This window comes from Daphnia pulicaria, chromosome 4 (genome assembly GCF_021234035.1).
Source record: "Daphnia pulicaria isolate SC F1-1A chromosome 4, SC_F0-13Bv2, whole genome shotgun sequence".
NCBI lineage: Eukaryota > Metazoa > Arthropoda > Branchiopoda > Diplostraca > Daphniidae > Daphnia > Daphnia pulicaria.
The window spans coordinates 2,706,800-2,731,200 of record NC_060916.1 but is presented as its reverse complement, the minus strand read 5'-3'; the positions used below and the strand labels follow the sequence as shown (position 1 = coordinate 2,731,200).

The 24,401-nt window shown below is 43.4% G+C and overlaps 4 protein-coding genes across 12 annotated transcripts; all 4 read right to left on the bottom strand.

Annotated features, from left to right (window-relative positions):
• Nucleotides 1-20: 20 nt before the first annotated feature.
• LOC124336536 lies at nt 21-2,331 on the bottom strand. Of its 5 annotated transcripts, XR_006917015.1 has the most exons (10): nt 1,999-2,331; nt 1,544-1,657; nt 1,363-1,466; nt 1,140-1,299; nt 984-1,076; nt 793-920; nt 670-721; nt 559-601; nt 309-496; nt 23-224 (listed from the first exon to the last, which is right to left on the bottom strand). XR_006917015.1 is itself a non-coding variant. In XM_046790386.1 (7 exons), exons 3-7 carry the CDS (start codon nt 1,160-1,162, stop codon nt 577-579), a joined length of 321 nt encoding a protein of 106 aa, XP_046646342.1. In that variant the 5' UTR covers nt 1,163-1,299; nt 1,363-1,466; nt 1,544-1,775; the 3' UTR covers nt 507-576. The 5 variants fall into 5 exon arrangements, 1 of the variants encoding a protein (XP_046646342.1); XR_006917016.1 differs by lacking the exon at nt 1,999-2,331 and having other exon boundaries at nt 21-259; nt 1,544-1,809; XR_006917018.1 differs by lacking the exon at nt 1,999-2,331 and having other exon boundaries at nt 24-224; nt 793-915; nt 1,544-1,804.
• A 7,614-nt stretch (nt 2,332-9,945) lies between these two features.
• On the bottom strand, nt 9,946-12,689 carry LOC124336480. Its single transcript, XM_046790309.1, has 2 exons — nt 12,101-12,689; nt 9,946-10,174 (listed from the first exon to the last, which is right to left on the bottom strand). Coding segments are annotated over exons 1-2 (579 nt in total). The 5' UTR covers nt 12,679-12,689; the 3' UTR covers nt 9,946-10,173.
• A 1,721-nt stretch (nt 12,690-14,410) lies between these two features.
• Nucleotides 14,411-18,609, bottom strand: LOC124336129 (DNA ligase 1-like). 5 transcript variants are annotated; one of them, XM_046789805.1, is made up of 8 exons: nt 18,268-18,609; nt 17,927-18,184; nt 17,180-17,438; nt 16,897-17,072; nt 16,169-16,292; nt 15,089-16,100; nt 14,813-14,990; nt 14,411-14,746 (listed from the first exon to the last, which is right to left on the bottom strand). In XM_046789805.1, the coding sequence occupies exons 3-8, from the start codon at nt 17,436-17,438 to the stop codon at nt 14,516-14,518; spliced, it is 1,980 nt and encodes a 659-aa protein (XP_046645761.1). In that variant the 5' UTR covers nt 17,927-18,184; nt 18,268-18,609; the 3' UTR covers nt 14,411-14,515. The 5 variants fall into 5 exon arrangements, with proteins under 5 accessions (XP_046645761.1, XP_046645757.1, XP_046645758.1 ...); XM_046789801.1 differs by having other exon boundaries at nt 16,831-17,072; nt 18,268-18,606; XM_046789802.1 differs by having other exon boundaries at nt 16,831-17,072; nt 17,927-18,171; nt 18,268-18,606.
• A 1,065-nt stretch (nt 18,610-19,674) lies between these two features.
• Nucleotides 19,675-24,351, bottom strand: LOC124336070 (V-type proton ATPase 116 kDa subunit a1-like). The gene is made up of 17 exons (XM_046789696.1): nt 24,115-24,351; nt 23,779-24,009; nt 23,626-23,700; nt 23,432-23,529; nt 23,151-23,215; nt 23,017-23,078; nt 22,686-22,955; nt 22,479-22,598; nt 21,786-22,070; nt 21,270-21,718; nt 21,068-21,198; nt 20,850-20,995; nt 20,669-20,779; nt 20,384-20,581; nt 20,157-20,244; nt 19,906-20,080; nt 19,675-19,841 (listed from the first exon to the last, which is right to left on the bottom strand). Exons 1-17 carry the CDS (start codon nt 24,226-24,228, stop codon nt 19,748-19,750), a joined length of 2,712 nt encoding a protein of 903 aa, XP_046645652.1. The 5' UTR covers nt 24,229-24,351; the 3' UTR covers nt 19,675-19,747.
• Nucleotides 24,352-24,401: the final 50 nt, after the last annotated feature.

The following is a 24,401-nucleotide window of genomic DNA, read 5'->3' as shown; positions in this document are numbered from 1 at the left end:
ATTTTGAACACATCAAGCGTCATCAATAGCGTGGTCTATGGTGATGGCGTATAAAATATGGTTAACTCTTTATAAGTATAGCAGTGCATATCGGCATTTAAAATAGCTTATACCATTATGCACTTCAAACAAACTTGTGAGGGTAGGTACGACTTCTTGCATAAGAGCTGTCGCTTGCGCTGATTCCAGTTTGGTAATTTGTCCGTTTTCGCTTCACTTGAAACCTGTCACAATGGCCGAATTAATTGGCCGATTGGATCTACGTCATTTTTATTAAATTTTTTCCTGAATATCAAAAGAGTATTTACCTGCACGGATTTAGCAAGCACTGCATGGATCTGATTGCTGAAGAACGTGAATAGTAACCAACCCGGTAGAGAAAATACTACTACCCGTAGCTCTAAACTATTGTGCGAATCTATGGTTACAGCAGACTTATCTTTCAGTACTTTTTGCTCTGGTAAATGTTCTTCAACTTCAACACGCTTGTCGTAGGCTGCAATATTGAAAAATGCGATGCAGAATAATCCTTTCGTGACTTCGGAGGGGCAAACCAACCCCAATCTCCATCATCACTCAAAATTTTACTAGAAGAGCTCGTCTGTAAATGAGAATTCAGTCATACAACTGTAAATTTTAAAATTGATTGCCCAGTTGTTAAAGTTTAACCTGTTAAGATGCTGTCTGGTGGTCCTCAGTTGATTTCTGTTAGAGAAGATCCCTATATGTGGAATGCCAATGTTTTCAACTGTTACATCTGCTAACAAGGAATCTGAAAATGGTTATACTTACAAATAATGCAAATCAACCTGTTTACTCCTAGGCTAGTTAGGGGTTGGCATATTATAAATTGACAGGGCACCATCACACTCAGATGCCATGGCTCGATAAAATTGTTGCACATCTGTGCAGCCCCTGTACTATAAAGAAAACAAAGAGATTAAAAGCCAACTTTAATCAAACTAACAAATAATGCAATCAACCTGTGTACTTCTTTGTAGCAAGCTTCTGGCTGATGAAGAGGTTCTAGCTTGCTGCTTGCGAGTCTCCTCTGACCAATGCTGGTGTTGAAATCACTAAGAAGTATGGAGATTAACTAGTTTGAAATAATGCAAAATGAATTGCAGACACACACATACCAGCACACGAATAAAGAAAGCATATTGTGTTAACACAGGGCACGCCAATCACGACGCTTACATAGGGCACGCCAACCATGACGCTAACAGGGCACGCCAACCATGACGCTAACGGGGCACGCCATCATGACGCTAACGGGGCACGCCATCATGACGCTATCTTTTCAACCAAGTTGAGCATTCCAATTAGAATAAATATTGACAACATTATAACCTTATTTACCTGAAATTGCTCACTCCAGCAGTAACACTTATCATAGAGCACAGACCACGCTATTCAAAGATGCTTGGCGTCTGCTTGACATAAAAACGATTCAAAATCGATTTCTAACAAATCAAATGTTTCAAAAAAAACAATTTACATATTTATTAAAAATTCTTTTATTTTTATTTTATAACTTTACTTTTTCTTGTTTGTATTTGTAAATTAACGATGAGGTTGATGATGGATTGATGGACAGATGACGCCATCTTCATGACGCTAATGAACCACGCCATTTTAACCGATAGATGGAAATCTTTACACAAATAGAATCAAAAATTAAACCACATTGAAAAATTCGTTTAAGACCTCGTAATAATTTATAAAAAACATTTTCATTAAATGCGTAAGAGTCGATGATGGTTGATGGTTAATGGTTGATGATGGACAGATGACGCCATCTTCATGACGCTATCGAACCAAGCGCCTTTTACCGACTTTTACCGATAGATGGGGAATTTTTAAAACCAGCATTTTAAAATATTATACAAAACAAAAATTCGTTTCGTGTATAAAATATATTTAATTGTCAATAAAAACGTTTTCAATAAAAGAGTACAAATTATTTCATCGAAATTGTTTGATTGAATTCTTCACCTATGGCCTATGCACTGGGCAAGCGACGCGTTGAAGGCCGAAGGGGAGATCTGGCTAGGGGAGAAAAAACTGCAGAGCGAGCACGTTTATTTACTTATTCTTTAAAATAAATCAGTTCTGAAATGAAACTGGAATTTTTAACAAATGAACTTAATAGTTATGATTACGGTTATTATGTTTAAAAAATTAAAACTTGAATCCGGCTACTTAACGTGTGATTTACAAGACGGTAAAGTGATATCAGATGTCATAGCTGTTTGAGCTACGGCAAAGTATATAGAGAGTGGCTGTTTCACTCATGATTAAGCCGCCTTCTCTCGCCCAGAGACTTGGTTGGCTAATTTTTGAAAAATCTCCTTATCTCTTATGAGACTTGGAAATATTGAGGAGAAATAGGCCCATCAATAGGTAGAAATAGGACCGCTTTAGAAATATTATCTATAGTGGGCCTATTTTGTAGGGTCCTATTTAGTAGGTCCTATTTGACGGGCCTATTTTGTAGGGGCCTATTTCGTCCGGGCCTATTTCACCGCCATTCTCAGTTATTCTCCGAAATTTCAAAGAAAATGTGAAATGCAACATTTGATTTTCAGCAATTGAGCAACTACAATGTCTGTGGCCATTTTGTTAGATATGCAGCGGATGCGTATCCTTGAGCTCCTGAATTGTTTTCTACCAACCATCATTCTGAGTTTCCGGACAAAAAAGTATATTTGACTTTTTTCTGGGATAAAAGAAAACTATAATTTCACCTTCGTTTCCACCTTCATCGTGCTTAATAGTGTAAGGATCCGTCAACACGGCGTCGAAGAACGTCATTATTTAAAAAAATTATTGATCTTTTGAAAGTAAGGTAAACGAAGGCCCAGAAATCAATTCAGGTCGATAGAACTTCGTGGTTGGGATCGATGGTGATGATCATCCCACTTCTGACACCATTATGTGAGAAGCTTTTCTCACAGGGAAGCTGCAGTCTTCGTTCGATGGTATATTACGTAAAAATGTAAACATAATTAAAGTAACAAGACGATGAATATGCCTTAAAAGGCCAGCGTCAAGCACAAGAAAGACACAAATACGACAAGTTAAAAAACGGGGAACGAGCAGGCCAGTAGCAGGTCGAATAAACGGCCTGACACTTGACTCGCGAAAGGGTGAATCAACACTAGACTGGGTGAACAGCCTAGCATTGACTAAAGAAGAACTGCAATTGATGGGATTTTATACGACAAACAAAGTCAACGCGATCACCAACGCAAGGTGAGCGTAATGAAAGGATGGAAAGGAAAATGACTTGTTTCCAGAAAAGAGGGGGTGGATATTTTTCCAAGAAAGAAGTAAGGACGAAAGATAAAAAGACGAAAATATTCCGTAATTTTTCCCATGAACACCTCCCTGGTGTTCTGGTTGCCATACAGGATGCCCATTCCACCATTCATGTGGGCCACCAGCAACTTTCTGTGGTATAATATGGTGAAATTGATGGTGCATCGGTTCCCGTGTCTTGGGGTTCAGTGTCGTCGGCCAAGGACGATCATAATGCTCTGACCATTTTTTTTAGCCTTTCTTTTACAGCCAGTGTGTAGCCATCCTTATGCAGTTGTTTTGCCTCCCCTTCCAATTTTCTGTACTTATTTTGTTGCAGGTTTTGTTTCAAAAGTCGGCTGTGCTCAGGTCTCATCGATATCCCAGAATGTGCCTCTACATCCCTCATGCAAGCCCTGGCATCTCTCGAAAAGGCCGTCGTCAGCAACCCGGAAGAATTCCCCGCCGTGGTCTCCATATTTCTACCTCCTTTTTGGAGGTGCCCGTTTTTTTCATAGGCTGCAGTTAGTTGGTTGACGCTGACGCTGGAAGTTAAGCTCGTACTTGCTCCTGGTTTTGGGGGGACAGAAGGGGGCGTTTTTTTTTTTTCAACCAAGGCAATGATGGAGGCGTCCGTTTTGGAATTACCCCGGAACTGGGCTCTGCGGATTTCGCTTTTTGTTTTGAAAGGGGTGGAGGCGCTTGTTTAGGTTCGGCGATTTTTTTAAGAGCGGGGGTCGTTGCGCTTCCCATTTGTCTGGTGAGGAGCTTGCGGCCACCTCGAACCATGAGAACATCCGCCGTAAGCTCCAAACATTCTCCGATTGTGGGGCTCAACGTGTAAGCCTTGTTGAGAACAGCTTCTTTCGCTGCACCACCGGTTTGCTCCAGCGCGTTCGCCCCGATCATTCCCAAAACCCCGCCCACAATAGCCCCAGGAGGACCACCAAGGATTCCCCCCGCAGCCACACCCGTAGCCGTTGCTTCCGCATACCCCCAGAGACGAAGGCCTGTGCCCACAATCCACAAAATCTCGTTTTTAGCCCGAGAGACAAAAGACGCCGTGTCGGGATATTCACGCGCAAACCGCCCGTAAGCCCGGCCCAACATCCCTTGTGCCACCACCACGTCTTCATACGCCGCTTTCACTTTCATCTCAGTCGTCACCCTGGATACACCGGAAACTGTCACTTGAGGCGTTCTCGAGGAATCCGTGTTGGGGACAGAGATGGTTTGTGCTGGAGAAGGTCTTGGGTGAAGAGGGCCAGCTGAGGGGCTTTCCTGAGACGCTTTAACAACACGGATTGGCTTTGAAGGAGCTGGGGACCTCTCTTGAAAGTGGCGCGCCTCTGCTTCCACCCAGGCTTCAATCAGCAGGCGTTTGGCCCGAACCAAAGAATGAAGCGCTTCTTTCACCTCTGCATCAGCCATAAAGATCTTCACGGATGCTTCTGCTTGCGCTTTCTCCTGAACACTCAAAGGTTCTCTCTGTGGTTCATTTAGGGTTTCTGAGATGATTTTCTTGCTCGTCTCTTCCGCCTCAGCACGTACAATGCGTTCTTGAATTGAACTCAGTTTCTCCCGAATCCACATTCCATCCGAAACCAGCCCTCCAATCGCACTCAGCGGAATCGCAAAAGCGGTGTGGTCCTTTCTGTCATATTCCTCGAGTTCTTCGTGGGTTTCTTGCGCGACGGTCAGATGCGTGCTTACCTGGGTTGTGGCATCAGATGTGAGGCTTGTTTGCGATTTTTCAGCGTCCAGCGTTCCAATCCCTGTCTCCCGGCCAATCGTGCAGAGCTTCTGGATTCGCCCTGTCAGTAGATGAACACTGAAGATCCCTGCACCAAGTGTTTGAATGCGCCGGCAATGGCTCTTCTTCTCTTGTTGAGCCGAAAGGGCTGTCGCAGCTGTAAAAGCGGCTTGGGAACCAACGTAGGAGATGGGATTAAGCGAAAGATTCACACAAAATCCCGAGCTTTCTCTCTCTTCATGGTGCTCCCCACACACGCCTTGAAAGACCATCTCCCCAATTTCTGCACATCCTCTGTGCGTTCGAATCTCAAAGCCTACGAGGTCCATCTGAGGTGCTGCTAAATCCAGCTTCTCGAGCGTGAGCGTGCTCAAGCTGGGTAATTTATGCGACCTGGAGCCCTGACCCTGATTGCGTCCAATGCCTACGCCTCCAAAGGGGTTGATACTCATTGTCCGGGAAGAGCTGGTCTGGACGTGCTGCCCCTCATCCAGACTGTAGGTGCCTTGAAACTGCTTTGTCCGCAAATACCAATTGTGCCCCGTAATGTGACCCTGCAATTTTACAAACGTGTTGTTGGTGATGCGGGCATTCTTGATCTCTAATTGCGAGGGAATAGAAGATTGTTTATTAAAACTGTTGCTTGATTTCTGCTTCCCAAAGGTGGTCGTTCCGTAATGTTGAAGCAAAATCTGAGAGATTGAAAGTGCGGGAGAGAGAATTCCCGTACTTCCTGCTTTCAAAACGTCAAGAATCTGACTCGCTGCTTGTACAACGCCAAAAGCAGCGTGGAGAATTTCGGCGCTTGCAACCGCTTGAAGGAACGGATGTGCGTCGCTGTTTCTATTTTGAAGCGCACTCGCCAACGGTTTTGCTTGAAAAGGACCACCCACCAGACCGGACGTTGTGACCTTCTCGTTGCCCCAAGCTCCTTGCGTCGCGTCGCGAACCGTAAGTGCCGCATCTTTGAGGTCAAGGCGTTCGATTTTTCCACATACCCTTTCTAAAACAAGGACCCCGGTCGTATTTCTGGGTACGTCTCGTACCCAGTTTCCAATCTGAGGCCTCGGTTGTAAAAGCGTGTCAATGCCCCCCTCCTGGATCACGTCACGGTCTTGCAGCAATTTGGAAGACTCATAATTCCGTTTGATTGTATTTTTAGTTTTTGCCGTCAGAATCTGCGTACCGTCACGCGTCGTATCCTGAACAGTTCCGGGAATCTGGATAACAGAGCCCGAGAAAATGGCACCTTGTCCTTTGAGATTCAAGTCGTTGGTCTCAAGAATCGCTGGAACGAGGCGATGCTCAACCTTCCACTCGCTCCCTGAACTATTGGAGAAGGTGCCACTCTTGTCCCAGGAATCAAAAGACGACTGCACGTTGATCGCATGCAGCAGGTGAACAGGCCCTTCTCCTCCATCCAACGTGAGGAGAGACGTCTTGATCTGTGGGGCCACCAGCGTAGACCCTTTCGCTCCTGCAACATAAACGGCCGTCTCATTTGCGAGCTGACAGGGCATCTGCAAGGTCGTCTCCAACACGTTGGTTTCTGTTATCCATCCTCCGCCCACTCCTCCACGTTTGTGACTTTTCATTGTGGCAATTTTGTTGTGAAGTGTCTGTGTCTCAACGCGCATTTCCCCTTCTGTGCTCCGGAGAAAAATGTGTTTTTTTGTAGCAAAAAGCGTCGCTGCCTGGGTGTGAAGCCCCTGGGTCTCCACAATCGCTCCCCCATTAGGCGCCAAGAAATTAATAGGTTGATCCAGAATTTCCGAGATGCGCAGACCATTCAAGAGTGCATGCGTTTCACTGTGCGTTGCCGCACGGACGTTGGCTGTTCCACTCTGTACTCTAATGGCGTCTTCTGCTTCCCCTTCTGTTGCGACCACGACACCCTCAAAATTAGTGTGTTCTTGAACAGTGATGTGCGCATACTCTTTGCCGTACAGAACTGTCGTTGCGGAAGATCTTCCTGCCTGTATCAGATTTTGTTGATGAGGAGAAGGCTGAAGCCACACATCACGTCCCTGCGTAAACAGGAAACTGCCAAAATTTGCGGCCACGCGTTGCAAATCAACGCAAGACGGAAGTGCGAGAGAGGTTTCCTCGCCAACAGTTTTTTCAGCAGCTGTTGACCCTGGAGGCAGCGCTTCGAGACCTTCGCGTGCAGCTTGCTTTCCGTTGTTCGCCAACTGGTCTAAAATTTCTGGGATGAGCGCATCGAGCCCCAGATAACCAACCAGACTCGGCATGAGGAATCGCATCAAAGAGGGTGCAAGACTGATGGACGTCTCAGAGTGTCCGAGCCACACCAAAGTCGGAAGTTTCGTTTCGTCACCCCAGGGAATCGTCAAACGCAGTGTGTCTGTATCGTCAAGGGTTACAAAACCAGGAAATTTCTTACATGCAAAATCGTGTAAGTTAAGGGCTTGGGTTTCGACAATCTCTCGACGTCCCGAACGTCCAATTAAATTCCGCACATTGATGTCTAGGAGGACTCCGCCCACAAGGGCACCATCTACCCTAAAATCGTCAATATTAAAAGAGACGTTCTGACCTCCTGTAATCTGAGAGACTTCAGCGCTTTGAGCACCACTGGTCCCGTACACAAGAATTGTTGAGCCTTTTCCATGATGCTCGACACCGTTAACGTTGAGATTGCATCCTGCTAGAATTTTTGATTAACAAAGTCTTATAAGTGTTTGTTGACATTTAGGATTCGGTGGGCACCTGCATATACCTCTCGGATTCGTACAAATTTGTACCAGTCAGTGTCCCGGCAGCATCTGTCAGTTCTTCGAAACGAGTGGAATGAAGTTTTACGTGACCGTCATTCAGATTTACAACTTGTTCTGTCTTTACTGGGGTCTGTGTTTCGTTTCTTCAGTATCTGAAAGTGTACTGACCGGTGCTTTTGGCTCATGGTACAGTGCAAGGAACAAACATCGTGACGTGCCAATCTACGCCTTGACCCAAAGTTTCTACAGAACCACTTAGTAATTGCAAATTTTTTTATTTTACATTTTTTGTATTTGGGTCTAATTTAAAACTTTTATTGTTTTTGTTTGTTTTAATGACAGCAACATGGGGACCGTCGCATACGTATCTTTCATCGCAATTATGCGGTCATTCCAGATTTTACCTGAATACCTGATAAAGAAATGTCACTTGGACTTCGAATGTTGCGGGGAAATCATCTGTTGCTGCCGTTACAGCCGAAGTTGTTTCACGCGGGCTTTCATCTTCGTTTGGGACCACTTTTCCTATGTGAGTGGAACCGGAACCTACCTCTGTGTCATCGCTGCGCTCGAGGGAAAAAAATTTTCTGTTTCGGCCTCGAAGGCTAAATTGCGAAAACTCAGACTAGTCAACGAGGTGGCCAGTGTGGCCAATTTCCTCATTTCAATATGCCGGCTTTTGGTTTCAACTTCGGTGGGAATCCTGATTTTTTTTATCTTTACCGACCGCATTGGCCATCTGCCGCCCACCCACTACAAAGTGGTCGCAGCTGCCACCACCTTGTTTGCCGCCCATTTTATTTCCAGATTGTTTTTTAGCGTTTATGCCGTGGCTATCGATACGATAGCAATCTGTTTCGGTAAGTTGAATGTTGGTGGCTGACTTTATTTGTAAATTTTTTAACAATTTTTTTTATCTACAGATGAAGACCAAAAACGGAATAACGTAACCCTCGCTGACCCGTTGTACTCGTCGGAAGAGTTAATCACAATTCTTGGATAGAAGATTTAGTTATGGGATGGGTGGGTTCGTGAGTTAGTTACATGTATTCCTATTCTGGCTATTCACCTTTTAAAACTCAGAAAAATGTTTTCGGTCATGTTTTATATCCATTAATGGATTGATGCATCCTAGAAATAGGTTGCGCGTATCTTAACTCGTAAGTAGTTTTCGTTGGTTTCCGATTCTGCATTGGTGTATCTTGAAAAAAAAATTTAAATTCAATTATTTTATTTCCATACTTTAAAAATTATTGACGAATTTGAATTTAGAATGCGAAATTTAATCTTGGATGCTGAGTAAACAAAAATCTTCTGTGTCAAGTCAGGAAATCCCAACTTGGGGGATTTTGGTGGTGTGGTGTTTGGTTCCGTGGTGTTTTTATCGCCCGCTCTTAAACATTTTGATAAAAATTAAAAAGGTAAATCTTGTTTTGATATTTTAAGTTTACTGTATGCAAATTATTGATGTGTGAATATACAGTTAATTTGGCCTATTTCCACTTGGCCAATCATCTGATCACATGTCTGGCTTGACATAATGTCGTCCATTGCTAAGTGTACCGACTGTACGTCTCATGTCTCATCCTATTCTTAAAAATTTGACAGAAGAATTAATTATGTTTATATCTGCCTTGGCGTTCCTGTCACCCAAGAGATATCTGTTCATCCAAACTAATAAAACATTTATCAAAAAGGTTTCACAGCAAGGTGAAGTCTGAGCTTCTGCTTTCTAACATGCTCCTGGTTTGGTTGCAGCCAGCTGGTGAGATGCTTCCATGTCGTCTGTGCTCTGTGATGCTGGTGTTATCAATTCTCATTTACCTGGAGTCACATCTCAACGCCATTAACTTGTTATGAGCCTGCATCAAGAAAACCCACGAAGGTAGAAAGACAAATATTGAAATCAGTTGCTTATGTCTAAATGTTAATTTGTTATTGTTGAAGGAGACTGTGTAGTTGACACAAGTGGCAAATTGTCTGTCTGCATTTATTAACAAGTCGTCATTTGTGTGTGGTGTTCGTCATGGTGTTCGTGACGAGAACACGTACAACGTCAACAATTGAGGATTGCTCGAGGGTCGCGAAGCGACCCGATGAGCAATCGGAATTATAAGAAATATAGAACGAGACCTTAACGGTGTTGAACTCTTTATTTTAGCTCCTCCAAAGATACAAACAAAACACAAACTGGCAACGCCGCCGCCTCCTAGCCGGCTATAGCCAGTCCCCTTTCTCTTCAGAACTTTTTGCTCTGATTATCGCGAACACAAACATAATGAAAAACATGATATGAAAATGAGAAAAAATTTTATCTGTGTTGATCAATGGGGAGTGAATTGCTTGTTAATTGTTGCCATTCTTCTGGAACGGACGTTTCCTGAAATAAAAACAAAAATATAAAAGATTAGACAAAAAAGGGCAGGTGAGGGCGGGAAGAATGAGACCGTTAAGGTCTCGTTCTATATTTCTTATAATTCCGATTGCTCATCGGGTCGCTTCGCGACCCTCGAGCAATCCTCAATTATAATCCTATATCTCTCGACCTTAACGATGATTTTAAAGACACCTTTATTTTGTTTGTGTGAGCACTGTGTTAGCAACAGAAACCAAGCTAACACGATGATAATAGCGCTTAAAAGTATTTTCTCTTGACCACGAAGCGGCCTTCAGAATCTGGTCTGCCGGTTAGCCGACTGATCGCGCAAGGAAGTGGTCCGGTCGATGTAACTTTCGAGGCATTCAACTGGGCAAGAACGACCTGTTAGCCTGGGCAAAACGAACGAACGTAACGGCCCTTTACTCTGATTCTTACTCCAACGAGAGATTGAAAAATTTGCAGCCTGAGGGGAAAAACTAATGGATGAGAGGGAAAAAAAATAATCCGAAATCCGAAACTCGCAGAAGCGAAGCCAAGGCGATCAAAGTCACCAATTTGTATGAAAGAACAGCGAAAGACAAATATGCATTGTCCTTCGCGGACATAAAGAACTGAATTACATCATCCGGGTCCCACAAAACGTCGTATCTCGGACGAGGGGGCTTCGAATTAAAAATACCTTTCAACAACTGAACTACAAGGGGGTGCTCCCCAATATTATGACCTTCTAATGGCTCCAAAGTCATTGACAACACGGAACGATGCAAGTTGATAGTACTTGAAGCTAAACCTGAGCTAAAAAGCTCGGTTAAATATTGCAAAACGATGCTTAAAGTGTTTGACAAAGGATCGGAACCCCTCGCCAAGTTCCAGCGCAGCCAATTGTTCCAGGCCGACTGATAGGAAGCGACAGTAGGTCTTCTTGAACTGGCCAACAACATCTCAATGACCTCTGACGAAAAGCCTCGCAAAACGAGGCGTTGCCTGATAAACTCCAGGCGGACAGAAGGAATTTCCCTGATTGCAGAAGAGGATGAGGCTCCAACAGACTGGAGTGTAATAGAATCGGGTGCGATCTGAACACGCGCGGCATTTCTACTGCCATCTCTATCAGAAGTGGAAACCAGGGTTGGGAGGTCCAGAGGGGAAGGGGAAACTTCAGATTTAGCCCAATTGATAATGAAACCGACAGAAATAAGCAATTCTGTCACAATTTTTAAATGACGCTGCACTTCCTCGGGAGACTCCCCCATGATAAGAATATCATCTAAATAAATAATAAACCGAATTCCCATCGCTCGTAACCGACGAATAATAGGCTTCAACAGTTTCGTAAACACCCTGGGGGCTGAGCACAAACCAAAGGGTAGACAACATATTCGTATAAAACTCCCTTCCAAAAGAAACGTAAATATTTTCTATGCTGAGCGGCAATGGGAACCAAAAAATATGCATCTTGCAAATCGATTTTAACAAGCCAATCATTCGGCTGTAACAAATACTTGACCCTGTCCAATCCTTCCATTTTGAAATGCTCGTAACGCACAAAGGAATTCAAACGCTTTAAATTAAGAATAGGCCTAAATTTTTTTAATGCCCTTAACCGTTTTCTTAGGAATAACAAACATGGTACTAATAAAACCAGATTCTGTCTGAAATTTAATCTTGACAATAGCACCTTTTGCCAATAAAGTAACAACTTCTGCGTCACATAAGGCTGATTTTTCGTCATCCATTACACATTCGGCTGGAATAGAATTCTGAATTGGTGTGTCAATAAAATCAATCAAATAACCCTCTTCGATAATACGCAAGACCCAAGGATCGTCAGTTAAAGAGCGCCAAGCTGTGACAAAATGAGAAAGTCGACCGCCGACGGGAACAACAACGTTGGAATCAACAATGGGAATAGTAAAATCCACGTACTAGTTATTGTAGGATCCAGACTGCTGATTGCTGTACTGCTTCCCTTTGCCGGAATACTGCTGCTTGTTCCAGTTCCAGTTGTAACCGCCGCCACCAGACTTGAAATTGGCGCCACCGCCTGAACGACCGTCGCCTCTGCGATTTTGGAAATTGTTATGGCCTCCACGGCTAAAATTCTGACCGCCAGCGCGTCCAATTTTGTCCAACTTGACATCAGCAGCAGCCTCTTTTTCCAAGGCATTAATAAATTTCTCGCCAAAGAGATTACGATGATCGCGTGTAGAGAAAAGAAGTGGATCAATCAGCATAGTGGAATACTTGGGGGCAACATGGCGCATAGCATTCGACCGACGCATCTTGGAGAGATGAGAAAACACGTGGCACACCATACGAATAGCCGTCGTCATCGGTAACTCAGCGTCACAGCCACTCGGCATCGAATTGAGCATGAAAATGAGAGGCTCCAACGCGTCTTTCACTTCTCTTTGCAGTCCAAGAAGCTGCTTCTCCCAAAAGTCTTTCAACTTAATTGAGGACGAATTAGGGTCGTTGACCAAACGAAGCCATTTACGCACCATGGACTGATCTAAATTGGGTGCCATCAACTCAAAATCTCCTTCAAAAGCTGGCTTGTAAGAAGCACGCAGAGTAGTAGCCTCCTTGGACTCGATGCTCTCCTTCATCCATTTGCGAATCTCACGAACACGTGAACGAGGAACCATAGACACATTGGCTACACCCGCAGATCCGCTCGAATCGTCACCATCCTTGCGAGATTTCTTGGAAGAAGGTGAACGAGAACTAGACGAGACACTTCTAGAGTTGGAGTGAGATCTGGAACGCGAATAGGAGCGAGAACGCTTACGACCACGTGAGCGGCCATCACGAGAGCGGCTACGACCACGCGAATCACTACGACGAGAACGGCGACTCGGCGAAAGAATTGAAGAAACGCCACCCATCGGAATCGATAAAGCATTTTCTGAGTCACTTTCACTGAATTTAGAGCAGCACGCCTTAACTTAGCCGAATCGGAAGAAGAAACACTAGAAATACTACCACCCGCCATTACACAACTTTACTCGGACGGAGCTAAAAAAGTTCTGAAGAGAAAGGGGACTGGCTATAGCCGGCTAGGAGGCGGCGGCGTTGCCAGTTTGTGTTTTGTTTGTATCTTTGGAGGAGCTAAAATAAAGAGTTCAACACCGTTAAGGTCGAGAGATATAGGATTATAACTCTCATGAACGGCGTGAACAGAGTCATTAGAAGTCTTTCCACAATCCACAATTCGACGGAATTTCCACCATTTCGCTTGTGGAAATGATTATCAATCGATATGAATGTGTACAATCGGGAAAAATCGATACAATCGGTTCCGCCGATTGAAACCACTAGATGGCGCCACCCAGTTGTATATTATTCAAGGGATTTGTAAAATAAATAGCACTAGTCGGGTGCTATTATATTAGGGGGTCATTTGGCGTTCCGTAGATCAGTTCCATAAGACTTTTCTCCATAAGGCCGCGAGACAGAGATTGCTACCAGTACGCTGCTGCCTCTTGTGGGTGTGTGGTGAACTACACGGGGAAACTCAGTCTTTCTAGTCTAAGTCCTTGTTGTAGATTATCGCACTACTGGTTCTCTAACCACTACGACAACCGATTGATGACAAGTGTTGAAAATGTTAAGTAAATATACTGTTTTATAGACGTTTCAATCGACTATTTCCATCTCTTCACATCTTTAGCGCTAGATGGCAGGATTTTTTGGTAGCAGTAGGAGGAACTGGAGGATGGGAATAGAGGGGAGATCGGAAAAACCGCCTCGCGGCCCCATGTTAAATTTTCTTATGGAACTGACTGACCTCCCCCTTAATGGCTCTGATTTAAGACTAACGTTAAAATGAGGCTTTAGTAATTTATTATCCTTTGCCATTTCACGTTCAACGCCTCGCGGCTCCAGGGAAAATTTGGGCATTTCATTTTCATTTTTTTTTTTTTAGTGGCACCTGGTGGGGCATTTCGGAACCATTCCCTAAGCGTCGATTTGAAAATATGTGTTTACTAATTAGCAACCTGAAAGCAAAAAATTGCTCTGTCGAAGCAGCCTGATCGAGATGTTTTCCCAAAATATTGAAAATTGAAATTCCAGGTTGACTACTTCAACGACATAACACATAAGATATCGATGGCATTATTAGTAAAAACGAAAAATCGTGCAGATGATTCTCACACAACTTCACACAACTTTAAGAATCAAACCCAAAAATCTGGACTTTGGCAAGGCATTATTCATTTTGGTAACTTCGAATTTGTGATTTTATTTTTTATTTTTGAGTTTTCAATTGTTTTCTTGGATATATATATAAGTAAGTGAATGATTTATATAATTGAACTTTGAATTGATTTTTCAATCTCAACCGAGCTCTGCCAGACAGTTGTTGAGTTCGATTTCCAGGGCCGAGTACCGGCTGCGCTCTTTGCGCAACTCCTCCTGAGCCATGTCCACTTTGGATTTGAGCAAATAGTTGCCCTTTTTCAGTGTATTGAGCGTGTTGTCATGGTGACGTAATCGGTCGTTATACTTGTCCATCCTCGTCTCCATTTCGTCGCTCTCCGTATCTTCATCACTTTCTTCTTCTTCCACCTGCCGGTTGAAAAATCAGAGATCAATCAAAAGATAACATTTAAAAGGCTTGACAAATTAACGTACATCTTCGATATCGTCGTCGTCGTCCTCCTCTTCTTCTTCATCATCTTCATCTTCTTCCTCTTCTTCTTCGCTGTCCGTCACTTCGACTTCTTCGACGACAAATTCTACTTTTTCATCTTCGCCGACTTCGTTCATCATAACGGCCATGCCGTCGACCTCCTTCTTCAACCCGACGTACCTAGGACCAATCCATCATTCGTTTGAGTTTGACGCGTCACACGACATCAAAAGAATTTAAAAATAACAAAACAAAACAAAACAAAGAATTCTACCAACTTCTTTTTCTCGTCCTTCAAGTCGATGCGGAATTTCTTCAACTGGAGATGAAGGGCGATTCGCTCATTCCGCACATTCTTCTCCTTGTCCTTGGTTGAACGCAATCGAGATGCCAACAAGGCCAGTTCTCGTTTTTGGGCCTTGAGATAGGCGGCCGCTTCGTCCTCTTCTTCTTCTTCCTCTTCCTCTTCTTCACTATCCACTGGATTGTTGTTGGCCGAACTGACGTTGCTTCCGCGCGAGTCCTGCCGAGACATTTGCTTGCGCAGGTCACGCTTACTATGCGATCGAGATGGCCGGCTCTCGACAACTGGAGGCGGTGGTTCTATCGGGTCCGTTTGGGTACCGAAATCGCGTAATTCCGCCTCTTCCGGCTCTCCGCCGCCGTTCATTTCCTGGGCTTTGCGGAGTTTCTTCTTTAAAACGGCCACTTTCATTTCCAAATCTTCCATCTCGGCCTGAGTCGTCACCAATTGATTGGCCGTTTCCTTGTAACGGTTTTCGAATTCTTCGGCAGTCTTGCGAGCCAATTCGGCCTGTCCTCTCAGGGCGTTCATTTCTTCTTCTACCGCGTCCAGATCGCCGAAATCCTCGTCTGAATCTTCGTCTTCATCGCTCGAATCCTTTTTGGCTGATTTGTTATTCTTGTTCATCATCATTTTTGAAGTGGATTTCTTCAATATCGAAGAAGTTTCCGGTGCGAAGTGGTTGGTCGAGGAAGATCTTCTAGTCGAGCCGTAAGAGGGAGCCACAGAGGGTGAAGATTTTTTACCACCACCGCCACTGGAAAGTTCTTCCTTCAATCGGCGGATCTCTTTCTGTAGGTTGGCATTTTCTTCGTCGATTTTACGACGATTAACCAACTCAATTTCAAGTAGCTGCTTGGTGGATTGCAAATCGTCCCGGACTTTGTCGATATCGTCGTAATCGGCCTCTGGTTCAATCAAAGGAGTTGTCGGCTCGGCTGGATCCACTTCCACAGTGCTCACTTGTCTCCGGAACACTCCCAGACCTGATTGATGAAACAGAATTTTAATAGTTTGACCTATATAGAATGAAGGGAACAAATTAATAATAGACCGTTTAAAATGGGTCTCGATCGGTCGTTGCATTTTGTCTTCTTCAGTCGAACACCTTTCTGGATTTCCAACAGGATCTGGTTGGCTACATTATCGCTGGCTGGCTTTTCTGATTCGTAGACGAACTAATTTGTGACAATAATCCAAAGAACGGGTTATACTCATTTGTTCAAAATAACATCGTGGAATTTCACCGCAAAAAAAGATATTCACACCATTTTTTAGAAGTCAAAGAAGGTAAATGTACAAAAGGAATTGAAGTGCGATCACGGGATACCATGCAAATATAATTACAGGTAACAGGTGCACTAATCACTAATTAAAAAATGGAAAATATGCATTCTGCCAGCAGACGATACCAAGCGGTTCAAAATTACCATCTCCGACTGTGCGCGTATACTTGATACACATTCATGAATTACTCGAAGCTTTACATAATTTTTTTTTTTATATAGCCAAAGTGAATCAGTTCTAGAAATAATTTCAATTCAGGTGAGAGAGCGGCATTCACAACTAAATGTGGTGCGATTGTGGTTGGTGGAGGCTCTCCCTCGATTGTTGCTTTAAAATTTTGTTGCTAATGCTGCTCGGTTATAATTTAATTTGAAAGGATTTTGTCTTTTTTGTGTGTGTTGCATAAACGAGCCGAGATTGGTTATTTACCACTTCTTTCGTGTTTGCTTCGTCGTCTGGGCAGGTGATGGGCGTAAACGTTTGACCGGGAAGTACCTTTCCTTTGGCTTTGGCTTGGGGCAAGATGGGCCGGCTCCGGTCGTTGGTCTGCACCCGTTTCAGTTGTTTACCTACTTCAATCTCTTTCATCATCGACGCCCAATCGGGCCGTTTCCGAGGCGTCTTCTTGTACTTTTCCAGTTTGACTGCGACATGTTCGGGTACTTCCCGCTCTTGAATTTTTCAAATCCGGCCGGAAGGAAGGCGTGAAATGTCAAATGTATCAACACCGCAGCACATTTGGATGAAGACAGCGACAACACAAAAAAGGAAGACTTACTCTGAACTGCTGGAGCTGGTGGTGGTGGCGGTGGAGGAGGTGGTGGCGGAGCCATGGCTGATGGCGGAGGAGGCGGAGGTGGAATTATAAGACGAAGTCTTGTGGAATCCATTGCGTTATTTTCCTGTCGAGACACTCTACGCCAAGGCGGAACGACGGGCTCAGTACTGGCCGGCTGCTGCGGTTGACCAACGCCGCTGCCTGTGTTTCGGCTACTGCCGGGCCGAGACAGCGATAAGCTCGCAGTGGATGTCGGCATCTGTCCAATTCAGACGAGAAAGCAAAATGAGAAGTTTTCCTTTTTTTTCTTTTGAAAAAAAGCTTTGACATTTTCTACCCTATGTTTTTCACGACAACAAATCGCAGCTTGGCATTGGCAGAAATTTTTATGAACGACTGCCAGGAAAAATTGTTTTTTGCCCCGTCTACCCTTTTTCTTTCTGTACTACGGGTGGGAGGTTTGTAGAAGCCAAAATGGTTTGGCCTAACGTCTCAAAATGATAGCCGACCGTTTTTTTTTTTTTTTTTTTTTTCTGTTTTACTCTGATGTCATTGCCGTGTTCTCTGTGATAGGGATGCGCTCAAAATGCAGCGCCGCACAGAAGATGAGTTGCCGGGAGTGGGTGGGGTGATGGGGCGACGGCCGGTATAGTGGGGGGAAGAAGCATTCTAAGTTTAGCTCACAGCAAAGCGGGCAGCGAGTTATACTCGTTGGGCATTTTTTGTTTCTTTTTCATTAACTCTTACCTTCTTTTTTTAAAACTTGGTCTTTTTTTTTTTGGTTTTTCCTTCTTCCGCTGGCCGACTGACTGGCGCTCCACAACAACCTATTTTCTTTTCTTTTTTCCTATTTGCTGGCTGCCTTCTTATAACTCTCGGCCGCACGTGTTTACAGATGACGTCACCAGCATCGACGGGCGCGGCGCAAACGGCCAGTTGTGTGATTGATGCGAAGTTTAATGGCGTCTCGACTTCTTTAGTCACCTACGAAACTACTTTTAATGTCTGCCCCAATCGCAGTCGAATGTTAATGGCGTTAAAATTTTTTTTAAATGAGTTAAGAGAATTGAAACTGATTTGTAACTCACGTTGTGTGTTGCTGAGGGAGATTTCGATCATCACAATCAATCCGGCAGCAGGAGAAGGTGATTGGCTAATTAGCAAAGTAATTAGAGACAACACAGTGGCCCACGCACAATTGTTGGGGCTCCGGTGTTTGTCGTTCTTGGCCGAACAGAAATTTGCGAGACGAATAACTGGGAACGACGTATACTACGACGAAGGGGAGGAGGATGAAAGTGCAGAACGCTCTGAAAGTGTTGGCCTCGACCTGGAAACTGAGGGAAGCGACGCCTTGAAAAAGACTCCGGATAACGCACGCTCCCGAAATCTATAAATAAATGGGATCTTCTGAATATTGTCTCGTCGCTCAACACCTCGGCAACTCCTCGCTCTCAACCAAGAACTGCTGGTTCCTTTACTTCCATTTTCCTTTCTTTTAAAAACAAATTTGGTTTGCCTTATGTTCTAAATTGCCAACTAGCGTCGACGACGACCTTGGTGACTTTGAAATATTTCAAAACAATAACACGTAGGCCCGTCTCTTTAATCACCGAGTCATCGTTCAACTTATTAGATTGTTTCGCTGCGCTTGCTCGTGGCCTAAAGCCAGACAGAATGATTGTTACTACTACGTTCTTTGACTTGTATTTAGTCATGTGGGCTGGTTTTAAACTCACTTTTTTGAAGTTCGTGTTCCCCGGGGAGAGCGCTGCAGACTCATCCTGGACCGTCACCATCTCAACAATAATAAACAAATCCGCCTGACGTCGTCACTCAGGAATGGCAGGAATTATTACACATCCCCCATAATGCCGTGAAGATGAAGTTGACGTCACCGGGAACGATATGCCTTCGTTGCGCACGAAGCCTGTTTTAACTTGAAGGCTATGCTTGGTAGCTCGCATGATAGAGGGAACGTTGAGGGCGGCCACTTGAGGTTATCATTCAGAAGTGTGGATTTGATGTTATGTCATGTGGTAATAGGCATTTTTGCATGGCCACATATTGAAAACCTCCTATTCTGCCAGCTCAAATAACATTTAAGAAATGAGTAAATAATTGAATTATTTATATGAAACTAAAATCTACTCACCGGAGATGCACACTACTAATTAAGTAAACAAGCGAATATATGTAAATCAATTAAAAATTTATGCGACTCTTAAAAATCTGTCTCTCTCTGGCGACCAAATATTTTAGGAAATAAAACTAACAGCAAGATTTGAACCTTTTGCCATGCTATGTCCTCTCACATTCTACATGACAGACAGAGAAAAGAGAATCGCTCTGGCGGAAGAAAATTAAAAAAAAAAAAAAACTTGGAGGGCCCCAAATAAGCACAAGATGGCGTTACGATTGATTAGGACTTCGACAAGTTAATCACGCTAAATTTATGTGCTACATAATGATTGAATTCTTAGATATTAGGCCAATTCAAGTATGCCTGTGCTTGCTGTGTATTGTACCTATCGTATTACATATGTCTGTTCCACTTGGGATTTACTGTTAGTCATCTTTAACATCGTCAGTAACTCGCTTAAAGTGGAATGCGTGGAACTTGACTCCCTCTCCCTTGTAGAACTTGCTCTGGAACTCAACCCTGAATGAAGAAAACCATACAGCAATTAACACAATAGTTCTAAAAATAAAATTCATTTGCATACCAGTGAAGACGTAAGGTGTGTAAGAAGGCCGACATGCCCTCCATGGCGATCAGGATAGACACGGTAGCGCTAGCCCAAAAAGCGAACGTCAAGAAAATCGAAATGCTGCCATAATAACCTGGAAGGGCCTTGAAACCAATTCTCAATACCATGAACCATAGTACTTCAGACAACTCTGCAATTTAAAAAAATATCACACAAATGTATTCGTAACTTCGAAACCCGCTGCACAAATAACCGGCGTTACTTACGAGAATGGGCAAGACTGAGGGCCCAAAGACGGAGATATGATGCGGTATGCGAAATACACTCCAAAACAAATTCAATCGTGTGGATGGACTGTAAGTGATTTGAAATAACAATTGTGCCATGGTTAAAATTGGCAGAATGCGCAGGTTATACTAAGACTAATATGTCAGACACAGGCTGTTCAGTTAATTAAAATAGAATTTAATTTTCAGTTTAACGAATAACAAACCTGGTAGATCATGACATCTCCGAATGTGTTGTGCTCGTCGTCGTGACTGCCACCTTGGTTTTGATCGTAATCACCGATGGGTTCCGGGTGTTTCCCGCCAGATTCAACATTCATCGTGGAACTATTTACAATGGGTTCCCTATCTTCTGGCTCATTTCCGTCACTTCTGCTGCTTCCACTGTCGTTGCTGTAAGAGGCCTAAAACAGCGTCAAGAACATTGTGTTATAACCAATCACTTTCTGCAGATTAGCCTTCTCATCCCGCTATCAAGTGTACTATATTACCCTGGCTTTTTTCATCCTGTTTTCTTTCATTTTAAATTGGAGGGGCGTGCCAAGAAGCAAAACTGGGACTGAGAGAACAGCAATAATCACGAAGGCTATTTGAATGGTTTTCTGGGGAAAAAAAGAAAAAAATTCAAGTAAAAATGATGAACAAAATTTTTTTGAAAACCAACTTATGTACCTGGGTAGTACCTTCGTCGTCACCAAACATGAAAACCGTTTTGCACTCTTCGTTCGGCGGTTTCGTCTTATCTTCGCCGTAGCTCAAAAGCATCATATTAATGAAAGTGATTAGAATCGATGGGGCACAATCAGATTTCAGCACACCTGTACGGACAAATATCTTTAAAATAAAACGTTCTTATTTATCGAAATCAGGGGGAATTTTGAAGTAATTACGATCTTCTTTGTTGGCTCCGTACTTGACCCACTTAAGGAACATAAGCGACATCATGTAACCAAAGAGTGGCCAGAAAAAGAGAATTCTCGGCAAGAATTCCACTAGAATGGCTAAACGGCGCTTAAAGTACCTATTCATTCGAAAAGACGCCACATTAGTTACTTAGTTCGACAAAGAAAATATGAACGTAAACGCTATTACGTAAAGTTCCATAGATTCAAGAAGATGCCGAAACTCATGTGAAAGACGCCGAAGATGATGGACAATTTCATTTTGTAAGAGTTGAGGAAGACGATCTTGTTTTCGGCTATGACCCACACGGGATCCACGCCGAACGGGTAGGGATCCTGACGATAATGTCCGCACGCCTGGAAATCTGTTTCGTTGTCTAAACCGAATACCCTGGTTGTGGTTTTATACGGACAGACATCGTAATGACGATCGGGTACGAGCATTGCGCTCTCCATACTGCCCTCGCCAATCAGATATTCACCACCAGGATGTCGTTCACTTGGATAATTAACGACCCAAGCAGAGCCGAATATGTTGAACGCTTTGGCGAAGAAGTCGTTGTAGATAAATCCGGTGTAAATTGAAAAGAAGCCCATCAGTAAGATAATGTAACGGCCCCCAAAGATGATGCTAAACACCTGTTGGTAATATGAGAATTAAAATTCGGTTTTTAAAAGAATACCGACTGTCCGTTTTATAATGTACCTCTTCCTTGATTTTAGACAATTTCTCTTCATTCAAACACATCCAGGAGGCAAACATAGTCACGATAAGCGCATGCCCTCCGTCGCCAAACATGACAGCGAAGAGAAACGGGAAAGTGATGATGGTGTATAGGCCGGGATTGACTTCGCGGTAGTTGGCAATTCCGTACGCATTGACTAGAGCCTGGAAACCGTAAGTGAACTTGTTCGTGCGGAAATACGTTGGCGGTTTGGCGTTGGTCGGCAACTCGTTCAAAATTGGTGGGAAAACTGAATCACTGGCTTCCTATTTTTATTTTAAATATTTGTATATTATGCTTCCTGTTGCCTCATCAACCTCAAACGCTGTAATCGAGTTTGATTTTTTATCTAGACTAGCTAATTAACCTCTTTAAATGGTGGTTTAGTGATTAGTTAATGGAAGCCCCTCATCATTGAGGTTTTGGTTAGCGAAATGACTCGATAATCGACAATTCAGTTAGCGAATAATTTAGCTAATGTGTTCAGACTCGAATTTCCCCGAAAATGAACCCGATTAGCTGATTAAAAGCAATTGAGTTCGCTAATCCAAAACCTCTGGGGGGAGGGGGTATATTAGCTTACCACACTTTAGTAACATTAAGGAAGATAAATTAGCTAGCGTAACTATAGCTAAGCCCCAAAACCCCGATGTAATGTAATTCCTATCACTTACACTTGCTTGTTTGAGAGCCAAACGAACTCTCGGCTCATCAGCGTCAGGAATCCAGCATTCCGCAATCAGTGCCTTAGAAGTGACGTCAACGCTGAGCATGTTCAGCGTATGAAAAATACCCTGCAATCATTATCAGGTATTTATTAGTTTTATCTGGTTTTATCATAATTAACTGCAATAGACAGGATCAGAAGAGAAATATCGAACCTTGATCTTGCGAACTTTGACGACCCAGGAACGCAAATGCTTAGCGGAAGCTTCGAGGACCCGGTGACGATGTTGCTTGGTTTGATCGAGGATGGTTGTCAAGTCTTGAAGGCGTGAAAACACGCCAATGCTGGTCTCCCGGCGTTGAGCAGCTGATTCCGGACACGGATACAGGGCAGCGTGATAGCCCTCACAAATCTTTTTGACTCGTCCTTTAAGTTGATCGCCTTGATAAAACGCGATGAATACTGATTTAAGTACGTCATTGCCCTACGAAATATAGTGGTGGATTAGATCAAGAAAATTGTGAGATTATTTGGATTGGTATTACCGTAACTGGATCCTTGAGCGGTTCGGGCAAAGGAGCAATGCGCAAGTAGATATTTCCACGACCTTAGTTGGGACCAGTTAAATTTCAGTATTTCAAATATTATTCGAAACAATTTGACAATAAAAAGGGTATACCAGCTCGCCATAACATGCGTTCAAATCCTGGAGCTCTCTCTTGGCTGATCACGCCCGTGACGAACCTATAATAAAATTAATAAATGTGTTACGTAATTTGGATATCTACGATTGTGCATCCGATTTCATCTTTCAACCAGTTAACCGAGTGAAATTGTACCCATATAACTGAAAATCTTAGATAGACATCGTTAACCGGTGAAAAGATAAAACCGATGCAACAATGTTTCAAAGGTCGTGTGCTGGAAAGTGAGTGCACAATTTCGGTGTTCGTGTATTACCTGAAGCGTTGCATGGCCTGCTGCTGGGTCAATCCATCCTCGAGAGTCAAAGCACCGCTCGTATCATTGACACTGCCTGCTCCAAAAATGCTTTCCCTCTGTTCGTCCCAAACATGCCCGCCAAAAAAAAAGGAGAATGAAGATTTCACTTATTATATTAAAATAGAGAGTCGGTTTTTTTCGGGTGTACGTACATCACCGAGAAAGTTTTCGGCATTTTGGAGCGTAAATTTCATTTCTGTCAGCGATACAAAGTTCTTATTTAACGCCTTTTAAGGAAACGGAGAAAGAGAAAATTATTGCAAAGATAATCAATTAATTCACGCGTGATTAACCGATAATGTTACCTCATTGTTAGCGTTGATTTCTCGCAATTCGCTGTCCATCTTATCCAGTGCTGCTTCGAGATCGACCATTTCCTTTGGCAACGGAGCAAGCGGCATATCATCCAACTCGTCGATTTTAACGCCTTCTTTAATGATTTGCGCTTCCAGATAGCGCAGCTTTCGCTCCATCTCATTGCAGCGGGTCACTTCGGCAGAGAAAGTCCGCTGGAACGCCGTGGCTTCCGAATTCAACTACAAATTAGAATAATCCAGAAGTAAGAAAAAATAATTAGCGACGGATTCAAGTTTGTCCACTTATGAAAAGTGGAACAAGTCAAAAAGATGAGAAATACTTACGTCACGGAACTCGACGCAACCCAGTTCCCCCAGTTCGGACATGCAACGATATGCAGATTCGTTCTGCAAAAAGAGCTGGTACAAGCTCATCTTTTCACTCCTGAAGATCGACATTTTCTCTTCTTGTTGTTCTTTTCACTTTTTTTGGGTTGCCTTTTCACCTTTTTTCTTTTGCATAAAAAACTCCAGCCAGAACTGATCCCAAGTATGGCCGACGGTCTACTAGTCACAAGGTTTTCTTTCTTTTTTTTTTCTGTCTCTCAGTCACGAGTGTTGTTGCAGCAATA

Bases quoted from the DNA above. Each gene is read 5' to 3' on its own strand.
- LOC124336480 (XM_046790309.1), bottom strand. From the start codon at position 12,678: ATGGTGCGTAAATGGCTTCGTTTGGTCAACGACCCTAATTCGTCCTCA.
- LOC124336070 (XM_046789696.1), bottom strand. From the start codon at position 24,228: ATGTCGATCTTCAGGAGTGAAAAGATGAGCTTGTACCAGCTCTTTTTG. The intron at 23,216-23,431 runs GTAATACACGAA...ATTTTATTATAG, and splicing joins CAGGCCATGCAACGCTTCAG to GTTCGTCACGGGCGTGATCA. The intron at 20,081-20,156 runs GTAAGTAACGCC...TTTAAATTGCAG, and splicing joins CCTCAGTCTTGCCCATTCTC to AGTTGTCTGAAGTACTATGG.
- LOC124336536 (XM_046790386.1), bottom strand. From the start codon at position 1,162: ATGCTTTCTTTATTCGTGTGCTG. The intron at 921-983 runs GTTGATTGCATT...TTTTCTTTATAG, and splicing joins TGCTACAAAGAAGTACACAG to TACAGGGGCTGCACAGATGT. The intron at 722-792 runs GTAAGTATAACC...TTCCACATATAG, and splicing joins CAGGTTGATTTGCATTATTT to GGATCTTCTCTAACAGAAAT.
- LOC124336129 (XM_046789804.1), bottom strand. From the start codon at position 17,438: ATGCCGACATCCACTGCGAGCTTATCGCTGTCTCGGCCCGGCAGTAGC. The intron at 17,073-17,179 runs GTAAGTCTTCCT...GAAAAATTCAAG, and splicing joins ACCAGCTCCAGCAGTTCAGA to AGCGGGAAGTACCCGAACAT. The intron at 16,293-16,830 runs GTAAATAACCAA...GTCACAAATTAG, and splicing joins AAGCAAACACGAAAGAAGTG to TTCGTCTACGAATCAGAAAA.